Source organism: Rhinichthys klamathensis, unplaced genomic scaffold (assembly GCF_029890125.1).
Source record: "Rhinichthys klamathensis goyatoka isolate OS25496 unplaced genomic scaffold, OSU_Roscu_1.1 h1tg000071l_1, whole genome shotgun sequence".
In the NCBI taxonomy this organism is placed as follows: domain Eukaryota; kingdom Metazoa; phylum Chordata; class Actinopteri; order Cypriniformes; family Leuciscidae; genus Rhinichthys; species Rhinichthys klamathensis.
The window spans coordinates 529,166-555,061 of NW_026606614.1; the positions used below are offsets into that span (position 1 = coordinate 529,166).

At 38.0% G+C, this 25,896-nt stretch overlaps 1 protein-coding gene across 1 annotated transcript; it reads right to left on the minus strand.

Moving 5' to 3' along the window:
• Positions 1 to 16: 16 nt before the first annotated feature.
• On the minus strand, positions 17 to 25,465 carry cds1 (CDP-diacylglycerol synthase (phosphatidate cytidylyltransferase) 1). The gene is made up of 13 exons (XM_056250553.1): positions 25,391 to 25,465; positions 9,961 to 10,109; positions 8,765 to 8,861; positions 8,403 to 8,500; positions 7,888 to 8,027; positions 5,519 to 5,577; positions 3,982 to 4,064; positions 3,568 to 3,655; positions 3,373 to 3,441; positions 3,123 to 3,275; positions 2,827 to 2,946; positions 2,608 to 2,711; positions 17 to 256 (listed from the first exon to the last, which is right to left on the minus strand). Exons 1-13 carry the CDS (start codon positions 25,463 to 25,465, stop codon positions 121 to 123), a joined length of 1,371 nt encoding a protein of 456 aa, XP_056106528.1. The 3' UTR covers positions 17 to 120.
• Between the last annotated feature and the right edge of the window lie 431 nt (positions 25,466 to 25,896).

Here is a 25,896-nt window from a genome sequence, read left to right on the forward strand (position 1 = left end):
CAGCAGACGTCGCTCCTGCGGTCGGTTGGGAGTGTGCTCTTGTGATCACAGTCATGAGTGAATGTTTGCAGAGTTCAACAGGACATGAACTGTTTTTGTCTGCTGTGGTGGAGTTGTCCGTCATTGGGCTTCCTCCACAGCAGGGGGCAGCATGCCCCTTTCTCGCAAGTGATTGCGCAGCGTGTTGAAGATGCTGAGTTGCTGTTCTGGTTGCAGGGCGAGCAACTGCTGTAAAACCTTACTGGGGTTCGGCCCCCTGGGGAGTGGGGAAGAGAACAACGACCATCAAAACTCCTTGCTTCATTACATTTCAGTGCTGATATCTAAATCAAAATGCTAAACAACAATACAGTTACTTTTGCAAAATATCAGAAGTGAAAACATCTACATTTTGGCTTCTTTAAAAAATGTAAGATATTTATATCATGACAACTTTCAGAAGATTTTTAGCATGGTAATGGATATGACAATGTATTTGGTCTTAGCGGAATAGATATATGATGAGATTGCAGCAGTTGATTATTTCTGTTGTAGATTATTGCTGCTGCTGCTGAACAAATACAGGGATTTTTCCCGGATCTTATGAAGTCACAATGTTACTCATTTAAATAATCTGCGCCCAGTCCCTCTCCCAGTCCCAAATGGCACACTTCATATGCATTTTTCGGGCTTGTGGACTTACAATGGCTGCCGCATGCTCGTGTCCGTTAAGTCCATGAGACCATAGTGTGCCCCATTTGTCATTTTAGGTTTCAGAAGGGTGAAATAATCCCCCTTTGCGATCGATATGCACCCTCGATGCGCACTTTTACCGAGCCCGGACTGATGGGGGCTCCGCAGCAGACTTCTTCCCAACAGTCAAAGTGGCGTTCCGTCACGAAAGTGTGGACTCGTAGGAAGACCGTGAGTGCTTAGGGTGCCATTTGGGACAGGGCCTAAGAGTCCCACTGCAATGTCGAAGAGATGCTTTTTTTCCCACCCCGGTTCCAAAACCCCTCTGTTTGGCGGACAAACTTAGAGTGATTAAAATGTATTTTAAACACTGTTCCTGAACATTGTAATGTAACCCCAACATGTATCTGTGCGCTGCACATTTTATGGAGAACAGCTTATTTCTGTAGCTTTTGTAAGCTCTCGCTTCTGTAAGACGGTTCACCGGTCCTCAGGAAAATGAACCATGATTTTGTTACCGATTACTGTTTGTAATACCTTAGTTTCCCGACAAATATCACAATTAAATGGTGGATAACATCGTATCTTTAATGTATAAAAATTACAAAAAACTACTCTGAAATGTCCTGTGAAATCTGTGCTTGCAAAGTCTGTACATGAAATCTGTTCTGCATGATCCTCTTGTTAGTTAACATTGACAGGGTCTGAATCGAGCTCGAATTGGTTTGAAATTGAATGACGCCATCCTTAATATTCACACTAGAGCAGAACTTGCAGTTATGGAGGGGCGAGAGATTTCCAGAACACGAGCTAAGCGCTGCCAATCACAACACACTGGGCCAGCTAACCAATCACAGCACATTTCATATTTCAGAAGGAGGGTCTTCATCGAAACAGGACCTAGATGGCGCTTTTGAGACAGACTAGGGAGAGAGGTGCTCTAATAAGGTAAAATGTTTAAAATAATGCGTTTTTTTGTACAATCGAGGATGAAAACATTCTAGTACACCCCAAAAACAAAATCAAGACTTTGTAAAAGGGCAAAATAGGACCCCTTTAAATGTTGAGCAGCAAGTCTAGCTGCAGATGCGACAGGAACCAATCAGCTTGTGCCAAGTAGTAAACGATGTAAATGTCATCAGTTTGCATAAAGGACCCATCAGCCTGGACCCATCTAGAGTTTCATGACAGAACTTGTATGTGACCTGCTCCAAGATTTCCCCGTCCCACAGTGTGAATTAATGGTGTGATTAAAAAAAAACAGAACTTAATAAAAAACATTAAAAATCAATAAATATGTAATAAAGTAGATAATATAATAAAATAGAAAATATTTTTGCAAAATATAAAAAACGAAGATGATGTACAGTGTAATAAAATAATATAAATATCTAATAATATTCTTTTTTATTTGTTTATACATAATTTCTACTACAAACCAATGCCAAGACAAGATAATGTAAATGTTGGATTAGACTATTCTTTAAAAATGAGTGCATAAAACTCACAATGTGATAAAATTGATGGAGCAGGTCATATATATTTGTCTTATTGACAATGGGATTATTTAACTGAAGAGTCTCGACAGATGGTTGGATGGACGTTTTGTATTTCTTTGATTTGAAGTGCTTGTGTCACTTAAATCACTAAGGGGTCAGACTATCTTGTATAGCTCGATTCAACCATTGTATTATGAGGAAGGTAATTATAAAAGTAAAAGCCCACTGATGAGTAAATCTATTTTATTTATTGGATAAAGCCAATGTTTACACACATTGGCACTTGGTCTGTTAATTTTGGACCCTGTGTTTAATTAAATTATTTTGATTGTCATGCTTCCAGTTTCATTTATTTTATGGATTTGTATAGGTAATATTGTTTCGAAATAATCAATTATAACCAAAAATGAGTTAAGAGGTCACCTGGCTTCCTCACCTGATAAAACTTGCTATGTAAACATGAACGAACGTCGCCATCAGATACTGACAGTCAAAACGATCCATTATTCCACCATGACCAGGAATGGTGTCCGCGAAGTCCTACAAAATGAAAAAGCACAAGCTCACAGTGTAACGGTCACTCCAAGTAGATAAAGACTGTGTAAAGACACAAATTCAAGGGTTTATGTGTGACTTCGGCTGAACGTGAACTAACTTTGATCTTGAAAGCTCGCTTGAAGCCACTGGCAAAGAATCCACCAAATGGTCCGATCAGAGAGGCGAACGAAGAGAGTGCAATACTGTGGATCTGAAATGGGTAAAGGTTCACCGTTTTCTGCAGACACAAGAAAGATGTAGATCATCAGTCAATACAACAATCATTTTGTAACATTCATCTTTATTTATCACTTCAGAGGATTCAGGAATAAAACAACCCCTCCCAATTATTATGCATTAAGCAGAGCTTTATTAACGGTTACAGTATGAAGTTTTGCCCTGTCCAGTGCTCACCCATCTAATTGCATTCTGCACCACTGCAGGAAGTGTGTATTCCTGCATCATGAACAGATTTGAGGGCTCACACTCTACTTCAAAGCGGTTTGTCTCGCTGTTGTATTCCACTGGACAAACAAAGTACTGGTACTGGGATAGCAGGTAGGCAAACTGGAAAAAGTGGAAGACATCAAGGTTTTAGTAGTCATATCTTGAGGGATTGATATGACAGTTGTTGGTGTTGCTTACAGGTCTATTGGTGACTTACAAAGAAACTTAAGACCACTGTTGCAAAGAATCCCCCAATAAATCCTTCCCAGGTCTTCTTCGGGGAAAGCTGATAGAGAGCAAAGAGGGTTGACATAAGATCATTTTTATCCACAATGCATGAATTTATGGAAAATGTACTCATCTCAGACAATTAAGGCATGAAACATCTACCATATAAATATCACAGGTTTACCTTAATCAGTGGTGTTCTTCCAAAAAAGAAGCCAAACAGGTAGGCCATGATGTCATTACAGATCACAATAGAGATGGGAACAATAAACCTAGAGAACAAATTATAGTTTTATTTTACAAACACATACTGTAGGAGAGAAGAAACTGCAGTGAACAACAAAGTATAAAGAAACAAGGGAGAGAAGAAAGTTCACATTCATTTAATAGACTTCTTTTAGAGAATTATTGATAACTAAAACATGTTAACTAAAACATGAACAATTATGAACAGAAATGAGTACTGTACACTGCTCTCCCTTGATCGGCCAGATATGTTATCATGTGAAACATCAGGAAACAAAGGAATGTAGCTTGAGAAACTTAAGTAGAAATGAGGTGAAACCCCAGACAGGTCTGTCAGGTCAGGTGGGCTTACCAGATCATTCCCTCAAACAGGTTCTGAATAACCAGATGTGACTGAGTCACCACAATCAACAAGGTCACATGGGTCCAAGCAAACTGGAATGGCAAGCACAAACACACACACACACACACACACACAAAATGGCCACCCACGTACAAACACACACAAACTCAGAGTGAACAGTTGAAATGTTGTCTATACACTAAAACAATGATGATATATAATGCAACATGTCTTAACACAATCACAGCATGATTTATTATGCGTTGATAAACAATTTTAAATCTTAAATGTTAATTAAGACTGAACTAAGAACTTTTATAAAATAAAACAAACTGGTCTAAATACTTGACTACTAATTGTTAAAGCAAACTTGGCTGAAACAAAAAGGATTTTGTTGCCGAGTGTTTCTTGTGGAAGTTGATGATGTGTTATGGGTGTTACTCACACTCACAAAGAAAATGACATTTTGCTGACATCAGTAGTTTAAGTGAAGTAAGCACAGTTTATGCCTATTATTAGAGTTCCTGAACTGCTGTGGCTGGACTCAACTCAGAAGCCCAACCATGTTTGCATGTCCTGCAGGAATTATCAGTGCTAGCAAGGCAGCAGATGACTAGTGTTAATGTTTTTGGTAGGCTTGAATTCAGGCTTGGGGGTTGTGTGTCAATAAAAAGCAGCATCAGAGCCACCATTGCCATTGTCACGATGCTAAGTGTGCGTCTTGTTTTCAGTTGTCGTTATATGAGACACCATCTTTAGAGTGCAATGAAAACATCAATCACAATTAATTATGCAAATAAATGCAAGAAAGAAGACAAATTCAGTATGCAAATATCGCAATGGCATCATCACTGCTGTTGCTTTTTTTTTAATTCAAAAAAAAAAAAAAAAACATAATTCAGCAAAGAGACATTAAACTGATCAAAATTACCTGTAGAGACATTTATAATGTTAAAAAGATTTCTATTTCAAACGAGTGCTGTTCTTTTGAACACACTTTTGAAAAAAATCAGTAATGGCTGCTGAAAATTCAGCTGTGTCATCACAGGAATATGTTTAAAAAAAGAAAATAGCTATTTTGAATTTTAATATTATTTCACAATTACTGTTTTTTTTTACTGTATTTTTAGCAAGTTAATGCAGCCTTTGTGAGCATAAGAGACTTCTTTTAAAAAATCTTACCAACCCCAAACTTTTAAAAAATACAGTAGTCAAAATGGATCAAAACCTTTCAAAGTTATACATGAATTTTGAACAATACCCGTTAGGACAACTTTGATGAACTTTTTGATCCACTTCAAATGTTGACTACTGTAGTTTTTTTTTTTAAATCAGCACCTAATGTAAATACATTTTAACATATTTTGAAATACTTTCACAACACTCAAGATATCTGAATATGAACCAACTATACAAAAATAGTTTTAAATGTGATATGATGACATGTGACTAGTGAGTATCTAATTGTCCAGCATATGAGACGCACATGACTGTGAATGGAATGGACAGTTTAGTTCTGGCTGGCACAGAAAAGACTGATACACACCATATAAAACTGCAGGCGGTAATGCTTCTTCACTAAACTCAGTACAAACATGCAGAAACCTGTAAAAAGCAAAAAACATGCAGTTAATTTCCTAAAATACAGGAGAAATGATAAATCTGATCACGGTTTTCTGTATCATTCTGTTTTCAGCATTAACAGTTTTTTTCATCAGTATAGAGTTATTATATGTTTAATTTTGTTTTGGAAACATTCCGTATCACTGTTATGACAGAAGCCGTACACAACATTATGACATATTTTGTTTTCATACATCTACAAAATACTGGAACAAACACACTGAGTTAGTCTTATATAATTGCACTCAAGGCTGTCCCTAATATACAGGGGTCTTGATGACAACCATTAAGAGGTGTTGGAGAGAAAGCAAGGTTTAGTGAAAATAAAAATGACTGCAGTGCTACAGCTTCCAACATGCTGTGCATTTATGGCCATAACAGAGGCAGATGTACATGAGCCTTTGGTCCTGGGTATGAACACACGTTTACCTCTACTTTTGCAGCAGTGACTTAGTCGCAGCCCTAAGCTGGTCCAAACTCATGAAATTTGTGGAGTTCATGCAGAGTGATGCTGTCATTAAAGCAAAAGGGTGACACCAAATACACTGCCCGGCCACAAAAAAAGTCACTTTTCAGATTTAAATAGGCAAATGCTTAAAGGTTCTCTAAGCGATGTCGGGTGACGTCACTTCTTGTTGATGTTTAAAGTATTGTCAAACAAAACGGAGGCTAGCTAGACCCTCCTCATCCGCGCACTAACCCCCCAAACCCCGCCCCCAAGTCCTTCTTGTCGGTGATTGGCTGGAACTGTTTGTCATGTTTCGTGGAGCGGGTTAGCCCAGTTTGTTTTTGTTGCTGTTTGTGGAGCCTGGGCTGTCTACAGAGATCACGTTTCTTTACAGTGTGTTCAGGGGACAGGCAGCCAGCGGTTAGTGAGGAGATGTTTGCTGTATGTGACAAAAAATGGTTTGGCCTAAAAAACGCGTGACATCGCATAGAGCACCTTTAAGAGTCAATGTTTGGATCATTGTTGCAGTGATTATTATGTTCCTAGCATGTTATAGGTTTGGCAACAGTTCGTCTAACCCTAATTGATGAAGTGTGTAGCTTTTCATTTCTTAAACAACCATGTTGGAAGACACATCATGGCCATATTCCAGGATGACAACGACAAGATTCATCAGGCTCAAATTGTAAAAGAATGGTTGGGAGGGAGCATGAATAATACTTGGCCAATATCTTGTATTGACAATGCAAGAGTCAAGTCTTCTATAAAGTCAACTCCAGCACATCCCAAAGACTTTCAATGAATTTAAGGTCTGGACATAAAGGTGCTAATTCATGTGTGAAAATGATTACCATGCTCCCTCCCAACCATTCTTTCACAATTTGACATTTGACACTGAATCTTGTCGTTGTCATCCTGGAATATGGCCATGATGTTGAACATGGTTGATTAAGAAATGAAAAGCTACACACTCCATCAATTAGGGTTAGAAGAACTGTTGCCAAACATATAACATGCTAGGAACATAATAATCACTGCAACAACGATCCAATCATAGACTCTTCAGCATTTGCCAATTTAAATCCAAACAGCGACTTATTTTTTGGCCTGGCAGTGTTCAATTGTCTTTATTACATTTTTTTACTTAAATAGTTGCGGCGCTCAAGGTTGTGCTATATTGTGAATATACTGTACACTACCTTTCAAAGGTTTGGGGTCGGTAAGATTTTAGTTCTCACCAAGGCTGCATTTATTTGATCAAAATACTATAAAATCAGTGATATTGTGAAATATTATTACAATTTAAAATAACTATTTTAATATATTTTAAAATATAATTCATTCCTGTGATGGCAAAGATCCTATAGAAATCATTCTAATATTCTGACTTGGTGCTCAAGTAACATTTCTTATTATTATCAATGTTGAAATGAATGTTGTTCTGCTTAATATTTTTGTGGAAATGTATTTTTCTGAACATTTTCAAAAGAACTTTCATTCATTTAAAATAGGAATCTTTTGTTACATTATAAATGTGCTTGATCAATTTAATGTATCCTTGCTGGATTAAAGTATTAATTTATTTAAAAAATAATAATTACTGACCCAAAACCTTTGAACAACAAAAGAAGAACAGCATATTCACATGTTGAAGCATTTGTAAATGTGACCAAGCATGTATCTCTCATGAAGTAATTTCATAAATACAAACATTTTAATATGATTCAGAATATAATCAATTATGGAAAAAAGCTAATTGTGGACTATGGGCTTTTGACCTAGAGTCATAAAAGTCTCTGATTGTCTCCTTGGAGTGTTTTATGCGAGCTTTCAGTTACACTCACCTGCCAAATACACTGCAAAAGAAATAAACCGATGATAACGCACAAGGAACTGCAAAGGTTCCTCCCTTTGGACGAGTGCGCCGAAATAATCAGCCACTGTCTCTCCATAAAAGAAGTAGTTCACACAAATCAAGAAATACCTGAAATACAAGGTGCATTTGTGTCAAGATCTGACTATTTGAGTGAAAGACACATATTTGACAGAAACTGTGTTGAGTTTTAACAATACATGGCCCCTTTCTTCTGCTTGGCTGTCATCTTGACTTGTTTGGACAAAGCCTGCAGGTGGGGCGTACTTTATGCTACAGTAGGTTCCAACATGGAAGTGCACTTTGCTCAAGTCCAGTTAATCACTACTTTATCTATGACAAAAGGTGACTGGTAAAACGTGAGAGAGTGGGTGTATGTTTGTTTGTACATGAATGTAAAGTACATAAATCAGTGAGAAGGGGGAAAGGGTGGAGAGATAGTGAGAAGAGGAGCTTTAAACGGTGCCTTGTCTGCATTTTACTTACCAGCTTAGAGTCCTGAACCACGGCAGATCATAGGAATGGTAAACTCTGTAGCCAATGGTTATAATTTCATGAAAACACTTGATTTGAACACCCATAACCTATAAAAAAAGAAGTCAAAAATCTTTTTAAAATCACTGCATTGATTGATTCATATTGACTTTTAATTGAAAATATCTACATTGTGTCAGTTTAAGTGAGGTTATAAATGAGCTAAATGGCCCTAAGGGTTTGTGGGAGGGCAGCTAGGAAGTTGTGTAAATGCTTGGTCTAGGAAACACAAACGCTGGCTAGCCAGTGGTCAGTGTGTTAGTCATGTTAATTTAATTTTATGTGGTACACATATGGTTTGTACTTATACTTACCACAAATATAAGCATAATGGGTCCCAAATAGATGATGAGGAAGAAGCCAATGATCATTGTCATTGATAATATGCCTCTTATCCACCAGTTCTTCCACCTGCCGAGATCGAGATATGTGTTTTTTTTAATTCAGAAAAACATATTTGCATGAGGAATCAATAGTTGAATCAAAACTGCAGAATAAAGACTAGTTTAGTAGGAAACCCTTTGAGAAAGTTCAAATAATAAAAATACATTTATAAGTGCTGGCACATCCCCACTTTTAAGGGTATAAATAAAAGCCACTAAAAGCCAGTGAAAGAGGTGGAAATTAAGCTGAGTAAAATGTTAAACTGATGACCCAGTGGTTTTTCTCAAATGTAGGTGTGTTAAACTGCATGAAATGGCACGAACAGAATGATGCATTGTTTAACAAAACAATGATTTCAGTTTGATTCCACTGTTGATCACTGAAGTTGTATTTTTGATGTTCTGAGATTTCTGAGAACAAAATGGATGAGATCGATTGATGCTGATGGCGCCATAAATGTAATAAATGAGGCTTCATGAGAGATGTGAATTCTTCGTTTTCTGGCCCAGAGTGTAATAAACTGTTTGCAGGTGCCACAACTCACACATGCCGCTGAAAATAATGAGAGGAGATTTGTCAATGGAGAGGAAGAGAAAGGGGAGGGAGAGGGAAAAAAAAGCGCAGCATCATCACAAAGCGTAGCCAGGCGCCGGCATTCAGGCATGTCGCCCTGCGTTGGATCAGCGCCTCTGCGGTCTTTTAAAGAGACTGCAGCAAATCCCACCAACAGAGCAGCAAAACAGACGAGGATTAGGAGTGTTTTACCCACTGACCTACCCCCTAACCTCATCTGCATATCAAATATCACTAGAGTCTGTCTTATTGATCAGAATCAAAGTGAATAGCTGAGCAATACGACATTCTGTAAGGTTACTTTCAAAGATTAACCAGATCAATTTTTACAAGGTATTTATTTTACTGAAAAATCCATCATAAGTTGATAGGATTATGTTTAGAGAATATTAGTGCACTGGTTTCCTTTTTCCCCAGCAAAAACAGGTTCAACTAGTTTGTGAGACCTTAGAGACCCATAGTTGCCCGCGCGTATTGTACTGGGGCCTAAACGTACATAATGCTAACATAGACTGTTTGGGGAGTTGCTCATGAGCTCAGTGTCATTGGGTACCTAGATGACAAGCCCTCCAGGGCTTTGTTGAGACACTGTGGAGTGTTATCTGTGGGAGGTGGCATGTCTGGTGTGTCCGCTTTGGAGTCGCCCTCCATTTCTCCTTCCCCTTCACCGGGAAAAGCAAGCCTGTCGTCTCCATCTGCCTCCTGCAGAGAGCAAACACACAGTGAGAACAAATATATATATAAACTAGATCATTCATGCACTTACTCCAGGGCAGATAATTATATTTTGCTAAATTATCATTTTGAAGCGTAAATACAATCAGCAGAAGTAAAAAGCTAAACGTAGGCTATAAACAAACTACAACACGGTCGAATTACTTCAAATTCGCTAAGCTTTCAGTCTTTATTTTTAAACCATTTTCCTTATGATGACGTTTAAAGTCCCCGATAACCTCTGTAGTCCCATTTAGCCACTTGGTAGCAATTAATTTTCAAGACAAGTAAAAACTTTTTTTTTAAATGTGTGTTACGTCCTATGTTATTATATGTTTGGTGTTGTTGTTTGTTTCCTTCTTTTCTTTCTCCTCTTTACTTTCACTCTTAGCAGGACCATGCGGTTACCTGATTGGTCCATCCATCTGCCAGTCATCGAAATGCTCTGTGATGATGCAACGCGGCTCCACCAATGAGGGCGCACTATGCGCCTATAAAGAGCCCACCTGTGTGGGAAGCGGGAGATTCCACTTTGATATATTTGCCCTGTACCAATTTAGTGTTTGAGAAACTGTGTTCTTTGAGAACTTAGAAGCCCATTTGGGTCGTCTTTTCTCTTGAGTAGTGTGCCGTTGGTCGGGTTGTGAAACTTGTTATTTAACGGGGAAGAGAAAAGAACAGGTGAGATATCACGTGATATACATGTGCTACACTGAGGGATCAATCGTGTATAGAACACTAGTTTAGCGACACGTGCCATCTTTCGTATTTTTCGTTTTGCAGTAAGAGCAGTTTATGTAGGGCGTCTCTGACGCTGAAGATCTTTTGTTTTTTTTTGATGAATGTCAATTTAGTCAGATTATAAATTGTTTTGTTTATAATTAGCCAGACTGGTTTTGGTTTTGTTTCTTTCTTTGATTTGGCACTGTCTAGTTGTTTTCTCTTTACCTCTTTCTTTTGTGAAACTTTGCTTTGTATGATTTGTATCTAAATGGTACACTTATTTAATTAATTATCTTGAGGTATTCTTTACACCTTGCTTCTCATTATAATAAATCCTCAACATACTTCAATTAGACTGGTTTGTGTGAGATGTTTTTCCAGTACACGTTCAGTATTTTAATGTTGCACGCTTTACTCTCCCTAGACTTAAAAGGTTTGTAACAATGTGACAATATCCTGAGCTTGTGTTAACCACAGACCTTATTACAGGCATTTAACCAAAAACCTTGACTTGATTGACTTCAAGAAGACGGAAGCGCAAGTGCTAAAATATTAACTCATTTCCGGGATTTGTCATACAAAAATACGTCCCTCCTGCACTTTACTGCATGTTGCAGTTTCCCCCATTCATAGCAATACGAATTAACTGTCTTGAGCATTAAATAGTCTTTGGTTGCATCTTATGTTGTTTTTTATGAATCCCACCATGAACGATCGATTAGTAGATAGACGCTGTGCACCGAAACCATCAGCCAGTCACATCGCTTTACAGTAGTGAAAAACACATTTCTACGTACATAACGCTTACGAAAAAAAAAAAAAGCGAAACACAGAGTGAGCTGCTGCTGTGGGAAATGTACATGACCTAATTTGTCAGAAACCTATATTATATTCTTCATTCTATAAGCTTCAAACATTTTACTGTGGCTTGCCCTGTCATGCTTTGACAGATGCATCCGTTTAATGCTTTTGAGACATGTTTTCTCAGTACATAACTTCCATTTTATGGTTATATCCTTACCCGTAAATGTTAGTGAGTCCCGCAAGTATTTCCATTTTGCATAACCTGACAAGCAGCAAGTCTCCATTAAACTCCAGTCTTCAATAAACGAGCACTGATGCATGCCAAACAAACAGCGCACAGTAGAATTATCCCAGTAATTCTGACTAAAACATACATTTTGCTCAAATATTTCTTGTTAGAAATTAATGTAGGTTTAAAATTAGTTAAGTAATCATATTTTTATTTGAGTAGTTACAGTAAAGGGACTTTTGTTGGAGTAGAATAATACAATTTGTTCAAATGAGGGAATGTGTGTGTTCCTCATACACATTGTTTTTGTTTATTATCATTTTTAATAAAGCCATTTTAACTTTTGCTATAAAATGGTAAGCGATAAGTTGTATTTTACTTTAGAAAGTAATGTTTATATTTTAACCCTTTTTTGCAAATAATTTATAGCATAGCCTACATAGATACTGTACATTCACTACAGTAGGCTAGATTTGTTTTCATAACTTTTATATTGCACATTGTTTGGAGGACAACGTTGGGCAGGATGAGAAATAAAGAAAAAATTAAATGATTAAAATGAATAAAAAAACACGTAATTTAAAAAACTAGTTTTTTTAACTTTTCATTCGATTCATTCAGATTAATGGTTTATCAAAATATTGATAATCATTAGATGCAGCCCTAGTCTTACGTAAATGGCCACTAAGAAACATGTTCGAAAACACTGAAAGACTGATTAGTTGACTAGTTGTTCAGGTAACCCAACTGTGGTATTGAAAATATGTAGTGCTGCACACCCCAAACACTCACTAGGTGAGAGGCACTTAAATGAAACTAAACACACAAGTCACAATTTCAATAAGCCAGTAGTCTTTTGCAATCACATTGAAATGCAGCTCTTCATGGAAATCACAGATTTACCAGTCAAAGTAATGGAGAGCGATGGAAGAAAGGATATTAGCCAGCATAATTTATGCAAATGCTAGACAAATGCCTCGGAGGAAAATCAATCAGGCTTGAGGACATGGCATTTGAGTAGGTGCAGTACAGTAGACTGAAGATACCCGGCTGCTTTCTCATCTTTCACTGTTGTCTTGGCCAACACACCACAACTACAAGCTAAAGAACAGAATAAAATATGGCTGGTAATGATATGACTCCTGTCGCCTCTGAAAAATCTTCCACAGTGTTAGCAGAGGAAGCTAATGAATCAAGTGGATGGGAAAGTACTAAAAGAGGAAAAGTTGAACCAAGGTGTCATATCAACACAGATTGTGGTTATGAAGTGATGAATAAATCATCATGATCACAAGGGCTGGGTTAACAATATCAATTTCTCAATTTTAATCAATCTTCATTCTGATGAATCATTATTTTCAATTCTCTTGGGTTTCTTAAATCCCAAGATCAATATTTTAGTGATGTTTTTAGTAGATGTGTGAACAAAACTTTTCTAAACTAAGGTTTTTCCTGCATTGAAAATATTTTGGCGGCTGCCAAAATGAATCTATCACCTGCCAAATAATTATTTAATATGGCGATACCTGCCATTCTGCAGTACTGATAGCCGGCTGCTTCAAAGTGCTCTGTGAAGAGCGTCAAAGGTTTCTATTTACAATATGTTTTTGCAGTGTTGAGCTTTGTAGCCAATCACACACATATCTGTCAAAACGGCTGAGTTTTTGTTCAGTGCGTGCTTTGCACAGTTCACGAATCCTTTTATTATAACCAACAAAGTATAAACAATGTCAATAAGGGACTCATTGTACAGCGTAGACATAATTATATTATCGTTATTCATCGTAGGGGCCCGCAAATTACTCAAGGCCCGCCTCCCCCTCGTGTCAAATCGCGTCAATCAAAGTTTACAACATCGATGAGAAAATTAAGTGGAACAATCCTTCTGGTCACAAAAAAACTTGTGTTCTCTCCTCTCCAAGTTTGATGTCAGCAAAGAACAGTACAGTTAAGTTGATGTGCATCTCTCTCTAGTCTGTCTGTCTAACCCAGCTGGGCAGTGCGTCTTTTGGTCTGTCTGTGTCTTGTTTGCTAATGCCGGCCACTTCCAGGGCTGTGTTCTGTGACTTTGTGCCTGACAAAAAAAAAGTGAGAGTGAAATAAAACTATTTATTACGTTTGATAAACGACAAAAGGCAACGGTGTTTGTTTAGAGAGAGAAAACCTTCAACCAGAACAGAGTCGAACTAACCATGCAAGTTCATCATATCTATCTTCTTCATCCAACGGAGAAGAAAACGATTGCAACTTCAACATTTGACACTCACGAAACCAGTAACAACTTTAATTTTCAACAACTTCAAGAATTGTGTCGACTGCACAGTATCAATTTAATAAGGTGCTCTGAAAATGATAAGCTGATGGTTCTTTTCATAGTTAGATGGATCTTTTCCATAGTTCCATTTCCTGCTTCTGATTCCATCCATTCTGTCACTCACCCTTTTCCATGTGTATGTATGTATGTGTTTAGATTAGTTATGTTTGTGATGTAGGCCTAGTTAAAAAAACTTGTGCAAAATACGTATTTGGTTCTGATTCTCTGCTTGCAACAAAGTTGACGATTTAGATTTTGACTACAGGCTCTTAGTACTGTAAGAAAGTAAGAAAGGGGACGGGACGAACAGGTGGGTTGATTCTTGTAATATTAATTTTACTACATTAAGTTAATTATAATAACTGATCCAAATACTCAATCAATTATAACCAGTTATTATTGATTATTAATATTTCATAGAGTTAATTCGTTACATTACTAACTTTTCAAATCAGTCACTCAGTGACTTTTTAGTTTTTACATATTAATTTACATATTTTAAAATATAAAAATAGTTCTAAGCTCTTTGTTTTATGATCTGACCTGACATTGGTTATTTTTTATTTCATGAATAAATAGGATAAGTTAATATTACAAACTGTTTCTTTGCATTTATTTTAGATTTGCAGTACTGGGCTCGCTGTTCACATGGGTAGGGTACTTTGTACTGTGTGTGTGGACGGCCGTGGTCCGTAGTCCGTGGTCCGCCACCACCAAAGGCACTTTCTGACCCAGGAAAAATGTGTAGCTCATCCAATAAATCACATAAACCTTGTTGTTTTGTTACTTTTGATATGAAACAACTTTCAAAATCTGTCCATTTTATCTCTGCGATCTTTAATGTGCCACGACAGATCAATGTAGCGCCTCAGTTCAAGTGAAGCGGCAGCATTGAACACACATGAATGATCCCAATTCACATGGATCCACGAAAACGACAAAAAACGCTGTATTCTGCTGCCAGACCATTAGACGGCGATGAAACACTATAGACGGAACATGTAATACGCATGTGTATAATGTCATCGTTTTCAGAGATTCGTGTTTTTGTTGTTTACACTGAGACTTGCACTTGCACTTTGAAACCATTTTTTCAAAAGTTTAGTGTAAATGAACAGCCAAAACGCATAAAAAGTTTTACGTTTTTAGTTGAACTAAAAATAAACAGCACTTAGATTTAATAATGTGGACTCTGTTGTTAATTTTAACCTTTAATCTTATAGTAATACATACACTGTCAGGGTTCTTTTTTATAGTTTACAGCATCAGTTGAAAGAGATTTGTGTATTTTACATGTATTGTATCTGATCCAAATGAATCAATAAATCGAATTGAAATCAAATCAAGAGCTTGTGAATAAGAATCAAATCTATTTGTTAAATCTGTGTCAATACCCATCCCTAATGTTCACAGATAACATCATCACAGGGGAATGTTGCTGCCTAAACCAGGTTCGGTCATTGCCAATTTGTAAGCCTCTTCATGTGGCGGCAACTGCAGCAAGCCTGATGTTTGATTGTCTCATAATCTTCAATAAATCTGTAATCTGAATTTAAATGCTGTGCCGACAGTCTAGTCTACCACTGCGATCACAGAGTCGTTTACAAAGTAGCTGATCTGCCTTTCAGACTAAAAAAAAAAAGACCCCAACAGCAGCTTGTTTACAGCACCTAAATGTATAAAGGGCCATAGAAAACAAGCTAAACATAAGTTAATATTTAATACTAGATAGCAATAATGTTCCTCTATGGCCTACACAAATGCTCTAAAAATAACATTACTGGTATGTAACTCTTATAACATAAAGGTTAATCCACATACATCTATATGCTACTTATTTTTGAATGGACAGAAATTCTGACTGAACTGTATTAAATGCACTGTAAGGACAGGCTATGGATAGAAGTGTCTGTCAAATGCATCAATATGAATTTCAGATACGAAGCCTAAAGGTCACATAAAAGATACACTGTTGTCATAAGTAGTTCATGGCCTGAATAAGATACAACGTGCCAGTCGAAAGTCAGGCTCCTGTGAGTCAATGTTGGCTCTGTTATTCATAGCTTTTGTGTATTATATGTTTGGTGGCATTTCTGTCAAACCCCTTACTGGCATCCTAATTTGGCCATGTAAGAACAAGACGAACAGTGTAATTTCCAAAATTAGCCAAAGTCTTTAGACCAAGACTGTAAGAAACTGGGCTGAGGAGGTAATTGGGAGCAAGTTGCGCTGAGAGGTAGAGTAGAGAGGTCACTCATGTCTGAAACAAGGCTCAGATTAAGGATGGTAAAAGAAACCCTCTGCTAACTTTTTAATGAGGGCACACTCAAGCCCCCAGAAAACATTCATGGAAATGTACAGAACTGAGCAACACTCATTCCAGCTATCAGCTACATCAGTGTAGTCAAATTCATTTTGTGCAATTTGAAAATTAAATGGTTATTTCTGAAAAAAGAAAACTGAAGGCAACAAACAAACTGAAACATTCTCCCATTCAAACTCTGCCCGGACAATAGACAGATGAGAAGAGAGAATTTTTCTAATGCTCCAGATGAGTGGACCTATTATTATCCCGAGGGTTTCACTAAATCGCAGCCTAGTAGCGTACTGCAGTCCATTCAAGAAAAAGAATCAGTGTTTATGAATGTGCACTGATATTTCCACTATTTAAATGGCACTCAACAGCTCAATAGTCATACCAAAGACTATATACAAAGAAACTGGGAGAAACTGCAATACGTCCTACCTTCTAAATAAAAGAGCCAATCACTGATTGGTAAAGCCATCGCGTCACTGCAGCTGACGTTAGAAGCTCCGGCTCGCATAAAAAACCAGAGACTCGCGCTTAGGACTGAACATGCGCATTGGCTGGTTTATCATGAAAAATAAACTTTTTTTGTACTATATTTGAGGATTAAAAAAAACAATATTTATGGGACAGTTCATGTAAGATTTTGTTGCTGATTTGAAATATGTTATTTAATTGTGAGTTCGGCAAGCAGTTTTTGAGATTTCAGGATTCCCCCATTCAGATAGATAGGACTTGCTCTTGGATGCCTGAAGTAGCTGCATGGAAGTGTTGCAAATATGGCGGCCGAATGAACAAAATTTCCTTGAAAGGGACTTTGACTATACAAACAGCTCCCACAACTAATCAACCAGTGTACAAGTTTTCAAATGGGCTATTTTACATCATCAGTGTTTTATTTTGTTCCCTAATGTCCACTTATAATGTTAGACAAAGTGTCTTGCATCAAATCACTTACTGTTTCAAGATCAAACGATTTTGTTGTTACCAATACAGATTATAGATTATTTTTGTTCAAATGTCAGATTTTATTCTTTTATTTCTACTGTTTGACACAATAATAACTGTATTAGACTACAATTTAAAAACACAATATGGTTATAATAATAATATATATTATTATTATTATTATTATTACTATGTTCCTTAACAGACATTGATGTGCAAATGTGGATGGTCATATGTTAATATGCTATTGTTGTACGCCGGCAACAAATTAAAAAAAATTTCTTCTGTTTCAGTAAAGATTTATGCCAAACCTTTACTGAAACAGAAGCCATTATTTTGAATTTGTTGCCAGCTTGGGGGCTGCTTTGCAATTTGAACATTAAAGTATGTCTCTACACAACAATGAACTCTTTTATTTCTAGCAAGCAAGGAAAATCCATGATATGTGGCATTTAGAAGCGGGAGAAATGTCTGTGTATGTGTCCTTAAGAGCTGTGTGCTCCACACATGTATCCTCCAGCCTATAAGAGTCCTGAAAGTGAGGGGATAAGAAGACTATCCAGCTGATTAGCTGCTCCATAAATGAGACTACGCTAATCCCCGAGAGAGAAAGAGGGAAAAGCCCCAGTCCAGCTCCACCCCAGAAGGCACACACCAAAACAAACACACAAATGCAGTCCCCCACATCTCTCATTCGGTTTCTACCTGCAGAGCCGGTATCTGTAACAGAACGTGCTGAACAGACAGAGATCATATAACCAATGAACAGAGGAAATGCCAAATAACCTGCCAAATCATCACTTTAGCTGCCTATTAAATCCTCTCTGAAGTGCTTCAAGGGTGAAAATAAAGTGTCAGTAAAGGACGATATCTTGACTGCAGACTTTTTCCCAGGGATAATTGACAGCTTGGCCCAGTTTTCACTGTCCCTTTAAATACTTTACAGCAGTGGCAAAAAAAAGAAAAAAAAAAGGGCTGATCAGGAATTTACACTGTTGCAGCAAATACCAAAATGGACACACTCACTGCTGATGTCAAAAACGGACGCAGGCGAGTGGATGCAGCAGAATTCCTAACGCAGCATTGTGTACTGTATTCTGTGCTAATTAGTCCACTGTTGCATTATGAGAGAAAAACACTGCAAAAAATACCAGCACAGTTGCTCACCAGCATGAGTTCTGCAGAATACAACACATGCCCTTATTACCAGACAGATTACTCTGAAAGATGTGTCATGAGAAATGACTATGGCCCACATGTGTTAGCCAATCAAAACACTCTCAGCCAAAGCCATGAGTTTGAGGTGGGACTACCTGTTTGGTCTAACAATGGAAGACGGGGGAGTGTTCGGGAAATATGTTTGGAAAAGTCATATGAAATTACTTTCAGCAGTTTTAACTTTTAACCAGGAAAACTTGCTTGTCAACTAGCAATTAGTGTTGTAACAATTCAATAATATTGATTTTGATTGAATATCCGAAATGGTTTCAATACTAATTCTCTGCAGTATTGGTACTAGGGCTGTGTTCAATGTATCGATACAATGATGTATCATCACACGCTCCTTGCCGATATGAATATCAATAAAGCTACTTCTCTATCAATTCCACAGTACATGCACAGACTTGTGGACTGCGCTTAATTTAAATACAAGAACAGCATGAAGTCGGACCGACACACGAACAAACAACAACAAACGTGTGTAGCCAATCAGCAGCATTAGGGAGTGTATGACGGTGGAGGAGAGAGAAGAAGCAAGAAGGAGATTTGAAGAAAGACTGCAGAAATAGAAATGAGACACAATACAAAAGAGAAAAGCTCAGAAGAAATCACTGGAAAATGAATGGGTTATGACTGGGCAAGAGCTTTAGGACCAGCGTTAATATTAGAAAAGCTTTCCATCACTGCAGAGAGCTCAGTGGGAAGGCCTGAAAACAGTCTTGGACGTTGCTTTGATTCTGCTCCACGCGTGAGTAACACTGGGTTTGAGTGTCATTGTGTGTCTGGAGCTGCTGTGCTGTTGGCAACTAACAACCAACTCCTGTTTGTAATTACTATTGTGTACTTTACGTTAATTTTTCTGTGTTTCCTTGTCATTCGTTCATCATCTTCGCTTTATTTTTCGTGAAGCATTATTTTGTTGCGCTTCTGCTATGATAAACAGACATCCACTCTTGGATTGCGTGCGTAACAGAGGCCAGCCAGTGTGTGATAGTCGCCCTGACGACTGCTAGGGAATGCAGTGTATAGCGTCATTGTTAGTGCACTCGTCTCGTATGCCGGGGGATAGGGCTTCGAGGGCGGTTAGGATTGAAGTGTGAGATTTGGAGGCGGAGAAATGAAGAGAGGGGTGTGTTTGTTTGGGTTGATTTAAAAAAATGCCAACAATCTCCAACAGCGTTTTCGAAATATAGCTTACCTCCTTTAAAGTGGTGTGCTTTCACCTCTCATTAAAAGCCCAAACTTAAGCCCAGACTCAGTAAAATCTTGTAATATGAAGTCTGCACGGGACATACTTGATAAAACAAAAAAAGTTATTAAAAGTGAGTTAAGCTGAATTAAGCTACCTGTGCGGTCGGTTTCTCAGGTAGCTTTCTGTGCACATTGATCAATACAAGAAAAGCATACTTAGAGCTATGGGTGCGCTAAATGGTCAATTACACACAAAAGCATGTCAAAATGCCCGTCTTGGCAAGGATTTACATTTGATTACTTGATTCAATTTCTGTAGTAGGCTATTAGCTAAATACTATACAGTTACATAGACTTACATAAAAAAATCTTTCTATTGTATCACTTCTGCTGGCAACTGCCTACTCTGCCTATAGTTATTGAGCCTAGTTATACAGCCTATTGAGCCTGTATCGTGGCCTCTGTATCATGATACATATTGTAATGTGACTTTGTTGCAGATACACAGCTCTAATTGATACACTGGTAGCAGCTGTGCTTTCTCACTCTCTCTTCTCTATGACATCAAGTTGACAAACACCGCAGCGAGTACCGTATTTCAATTAAAAAAGTATATAGTATGTTTCAGAGCAAAGCGTGTCATTTGTGTTCATGCATGCAGCTCAAGATTCTGTGTTTTTAGCAGCTCACAGCGTCAAATGCTGCAAACTAGTGAGAATTTGTAATGAGAAGCGTTTGTAAACTTGTCACATAAACTTAAAGGTCTCCTTGCAGTTTTCCAAATAAAAGCTTGAAGGTTTAACACATAATGTTTGTACTTTTACTGCTGTACTGTAAAATAACTTATTTGTTGTATTGTGTATAATAATAATAATAATGTTTATTATTAATAATAATATACACTACAAGGCCTAAACCGAATTGTGTGATTATAAAAGGTGCCGAGAAACCAGTTTTCTGTGGTAAATTGCAGAAGTAGGACAGGATCACGAGAAGAGAGCCATTCTATGGCAGAGGCCAGGCTGGAGGATGAGCTGCACAGAGGTTATGATGGTCCACTGAACTCCAAACACAGCTGAGGTGGTACATTGAGCAGAGCACCATGTTAAAGCCCAGAGAGACTCAGGCTAATGATGCTTCTCTTAGTTAAGGGAAAAGAAAACAAGATATTAACTGAAAACCATAACACTCAGCTCTCAGTGAAAGTGAAGGCTGTAAATATTGCCAGTTATGAGTGATGGAAAGAGATTGACCTTGAGAGAACTAGCTGAGGGGCTCTAGATGGACAGGCAAAGCTCGGCCCGTGCGACATCAGCGTTAGTCTTATAAGGTCAGTGGTCTCCAGGACAAAAACACAATGTTCTTTCAGAGCCTGTGTTTCTTTGACTAAATCTGGGGCATTTATTTCCATATAAAGGATGAACCAGCTGCCCTTGCAGAAGTATTTGTGAATAAACAAAAGCTCAAAATATTTTATGCATTATCGACGGTTACAACATTTTAACTCTTTCCCCGCCATTGACGGAATTTTCCGGCTTTCGGTGTTTTCACTGTTGTACGGTAGATGGCGCTATTGCGCATCTTCTGAAAGAGTACTGAATCTCCTGATCAAAACACATGCGAAGATGATGCAGAAACAAGCAATATAATGTGTAATCATATGCTTAAGTAAAATAATGCGATTATCAACATTAAACAGCATATAAATCAAAATTGCCTAATGTTACTGAATGAAATGTCGACACAGGACGAGCTGTAGTGGTGCGTTCAAGTCCTCCTGGGAAGTTCGTATTTACTAAGGGGGTAATCCATCAGCCGGAAACTGAAGCTTATCTTGGGGGCCGCCATTGATTAGCAAGCCTTCACCTGCTGTTAGCATTCATTTTGGCGTCACTTTGACAGCGAATAACTTTACATCTGAGGCGTCCAAAGACTTCATTTGTCCATTATTTATTTCTAAAGAAACACGACAATGTATAAAAGGCTCCATTACTTTGTATCTTACGTTATGGCCCCGTAGAAGCCGTTTTTGTAAAAATAGGCTAACGATTGCGTCATAACCACTCGACTCTATGTCGCATAGTAGAGAAATTACCGTATAGACAGAAGGAGAAGCTCGCAGGCAATCGGGGGGGACGTGGAGGCATAAAGTCAAGGGAGAAGCCCATAGAGAGTCATAAAGTTGCTCCTGCTGCGAGCTCATGAACAGCTAATACTCACGCTCTCCGTCTCTGCAAGATTCGGAAGGGAATGATTCAGATTTCTCTTGGCACAGCTACTAGAAGACTTACAACTGTCAGACAGGTTGCTCACGTCACATCTACGTCGTCAAGCTCAGTTTGAGCCTGCGCAGAACGCTCAGCCATCAGGAAGTGAGTGCTTCTAATTGGCTTTACTTTTCTCCGTTGAAATCTATGGGGTCGCTGTGTCCATTTCTTTTACTGTCTATGGTATTTACAAGGTGGGAAGTCGTGTTTACAACAGCAGGTGGATTCAAATCACTTTGGTCGGAGTAAGATGGCGGCGTACTTTCTCTTAAAGGGATACTCCACCCAACAATGAAAATTCTGTCATCATTTACTCACCGTCAAGTTGTTGCAAACCTGTATGAGTTTCTTTCTTCTGCTGAACACAAAGGAAGATATTTTGAAGAACGATTGGAACCAAACAGTTGTGGAGCACCATTGATTTCTATAGTAGAAAAAATATATATACTATGCAAGTCAATGGTGCCCCATAACTGTTTGGTTCCAATAGTTCTTCAAAATATCTTCCTTTGTGTTCAGCAGAAGAAAGAAACTCATACAGGTTTGCAACAACTTGAGGGTGAGTAAATGATGACAGAATTTTCATTTTTGGGTGGAGTATCCCTTTAATAAATTACACCAAAATACAATAAGGTTCTTAAACTCAGAACAAATAAGAACAAAGAAATGTGCATCAGGTGTGCTTTGCTTTTTTAAGTTTTTAATTAATTTATGAAGCCACTGCAAACTTTATCGTTAAATATTATATTGTTATATTATAATGCCATCATATTCTGTGCAGGCAATTAGATTACTTCGCTGTAAATAGAAAAGCCGTACAATATCACTGCTAAATACCTTTAAGTATTGTGGTATTCCGCCATGTTTCTCACTGACACGCCCCCCAATTCGTAAAGATCGGGGCTTAAAGAAAATCCCGAGCTTCCCACTCGTATAACATTGTGGTGGCGTTCATGTGCGATCAACTCGTAAATATGATCTTTACGAGATGACTTGAATGCACCATAGGACTGTGCAAGTATTACTAGGGGTGTTGATGGACTAGATATACTCTATCTGTGTTTTGATCACCGTTCTGAATCCGATCTGGATGTAGTCTTTGACAAAAAAAGTGATTTTCTCAGCTTTTTGCTCAAAATGTTGCTTTTTTAAAGAAAATGTACCCACATTCAAGTGTTGATAAAAAGGAATGCATGAAGCTAGATAAAACAGATATATATATATATATATATATAAGCAGAGGGTCTGTTCTTTCTTTTGATATGTTGCATGTTCACATATTCATACAACAAAATATTCTGGGGGCCATGACATTTTTGTGAAAATGACCCAAAAAGCTGGTGGCTGGCAACTTTTCTTTTTTTAAAAATGCTATCTGAAAAAGAGTTAAAAAAAATAATGGTAAATGGTAAATGGACTGCATTTATATAGCGCTTTCACAGACCCATGGCCACCAATAATACTCTTGTTTTCAGACAAAGTAAGATAATAACTATAATATTATTGACCTAATTTAAATAATTTCATATTTTTATTTTATTATTATTTAATTTAAACAAGTATAATTATATCATCAAATTTGGTTTTCTTATGTAAAGTTTGGGGTTGAAGACCCATGATGCTCTCGGCCCTATACTATCACTATCGCAATCATAAGACAAGTGCTGGTCCACTCATTTTTCCACACCCACTTGTAGGAAACTTTTCCAGGGGAAACAGTATAATGGTCCAGTGTATGGTCTTTATAAGACAGTTCAAGAAAACATAAACATGACAGGAAGCCTTCACAAGCCTTGTCTGTGACTAAAAACATTTGTAAATGTACTGAGTCGTGAGTTCAAATCATCCATTACCAGGATGGCTGCTGAGTTACTCAGTCCCTTCTCAACTTTTTCACACTGTGGCCAAGTGATTTGTTGCCACATGTGATCTACCCCAACGCTCAGCTATCTTCATCATCACTACATCATTTTGGCTCTAGCCCGATCACATACACACACCATACACACAAAGAGCAAACCGATTGTAAATCGATTCTGTTAGATATCGTAAAGATATCGTAAAAGCTAAGCATTTAATTTGTCTAGACTAGAGTATTAAAAACAAAGAAAACTGAAAACAAAACACTGAACACTGACTATGAACTTTTGAACATTTCTTAACTGAGAAAAACTAAATTACACTTCACTGACACAGAGCTAACTCAAAACATATTTCACCTCTTAAATAAATATTTCCCAATATACCAAATATATACCTCTAAAACTAAATCGATTTTTCAGCTCAAGAGTGCATGACAAAAACACAGTTTTAGTCCGGTTATAACACGTTCCAAGGCACCCAATATGTTTCACAATAAATTAATGTTATTTAAAACAGTTGCCATAAAATACTTTTACAAAACAGCAACAAAGGCACTGGCTGACCTTAGCGGAATAATTCACCCCCAAAATAAAAACTGTCCTCATTAACTCCTAGAGAGTAGTGTCCACTACTAGAGTAGTGTCTCCACTACCTCCACTACTAGAGTAGTGTCCTCCTTTCAAAATTGCATGATTTCTTTCAACAAAAAAGGATTCTTTCCATTCACTTTCATTGTATGGAAAGAAGCAACAAAAATGAATGGAGACAGAGACTGCCAACTTCCCCTTTTGTGTTCCCTGAAAGAAAGTCGTGCTTGTTTGTAATAACATGAGGGTGATTAAATGGTAAATTCTCATTTTTGGGTGACTTATTTCTTTAAATACATGGTTTCTGAACTCTAATTTAAATTACATTAAACAGCTCTGTAGTCTGTATACACACCAGCTGATTCTAACAGCTGACCGTGTATCAAACCCTAGTGAGCTGCCAACAGACAGAATTTTTGAGCATGACAAACTTACTTAGTTGATGGTCAAAGGGTTCAGAACGTTCCAGACACGTCTATGAAGCCCAAAATGTTGTCTAGTTAGGCAGCTCACTAGGTTTTGCGACACAGCCACTGACTCCCTGGCTCTGGCTGGCTTTGCGGCGTGTTTGGCTCAGCAACTTCATACGAGGCAACCGCCAGTTTAAAGATAAAATGAATTAAAGGGACAGTCCCATAACACAAATGTCACCACATATAATCATAATATTACCTTAAGCGAGTTGTTTTTGTGTAATATCTGCTCAGGTTGAAGCGGTCTGACTGGTTGCTCGTTAGCTGATTAGCTAGAAGGTCATTCGCAATCGACTATGAGAAATAAAGCCTCCTGAATTAACGTGTTCTCCATAAATTACCTTGTCACTGATGTTTTCCGTGCTGTCAGGGTCTGCTCCTCCTCCTCGCCGTCTCAGCTCAGCTAAATTATACATAGATATCGTCGGAGGTCCGCGTTAAAATGAAGCAAGCGGGATTCGTGTCTGTCTCAATAATCCGGTTAATTTAACCGACTGCGACCATCAAAGTGTCTCCCGCGGCAGGTGGAGGGACAGACAGCCTGCGTGCATTTGTTTATGCCCGCAGATCTGCTGCTGTTTTGTTAGTTAGGTGAGAGACCAACCCCTCTCTCTCTCTCTCTCTCTCTCTCTCTCTCTCTCTCTCTCTCTCTCTCTCTCTCTCTCTCTCTCTCTCTCTCTCTCTCTCTCTCTCTCTCTCTCTCTCTCTCTCTCTCTCTCTCTCTCTCTACCTCTCTCACTCACTCAGTGACTCAACATAAAGAGGAAACACTGCTCCACTCTGCGGCGGGAGTTCAGGTCACTTCACTTGAAACTATGACAGTCCATATGTGATTATGTCTGTGAAT

Bases quoted from the DNA above. Each gene is read 5' to 3' on its own strand.
- cds1 (XM_056250553.1), bottom strand. From the start codon at position 25,465: ATGTATAATTTAGCTGAGCTGAGACGGCGAGGAGGAGGAGCAGACCCT. The intron at 8,501-8,764 runs GTAAGTATAAGT...CTTTTTTTATAG, and splicing joins CCATTATGCTTATATTTGTG to GTTATGGGTGTTCAAATCAA. The intron at 5,578-7,887 runs GTGAGTGTAACT...TGCTTTTTACAG, and splicing joins TTTTGCAGTGTATTTGGCAG to GTTTCTGCATGTTTGTACTG.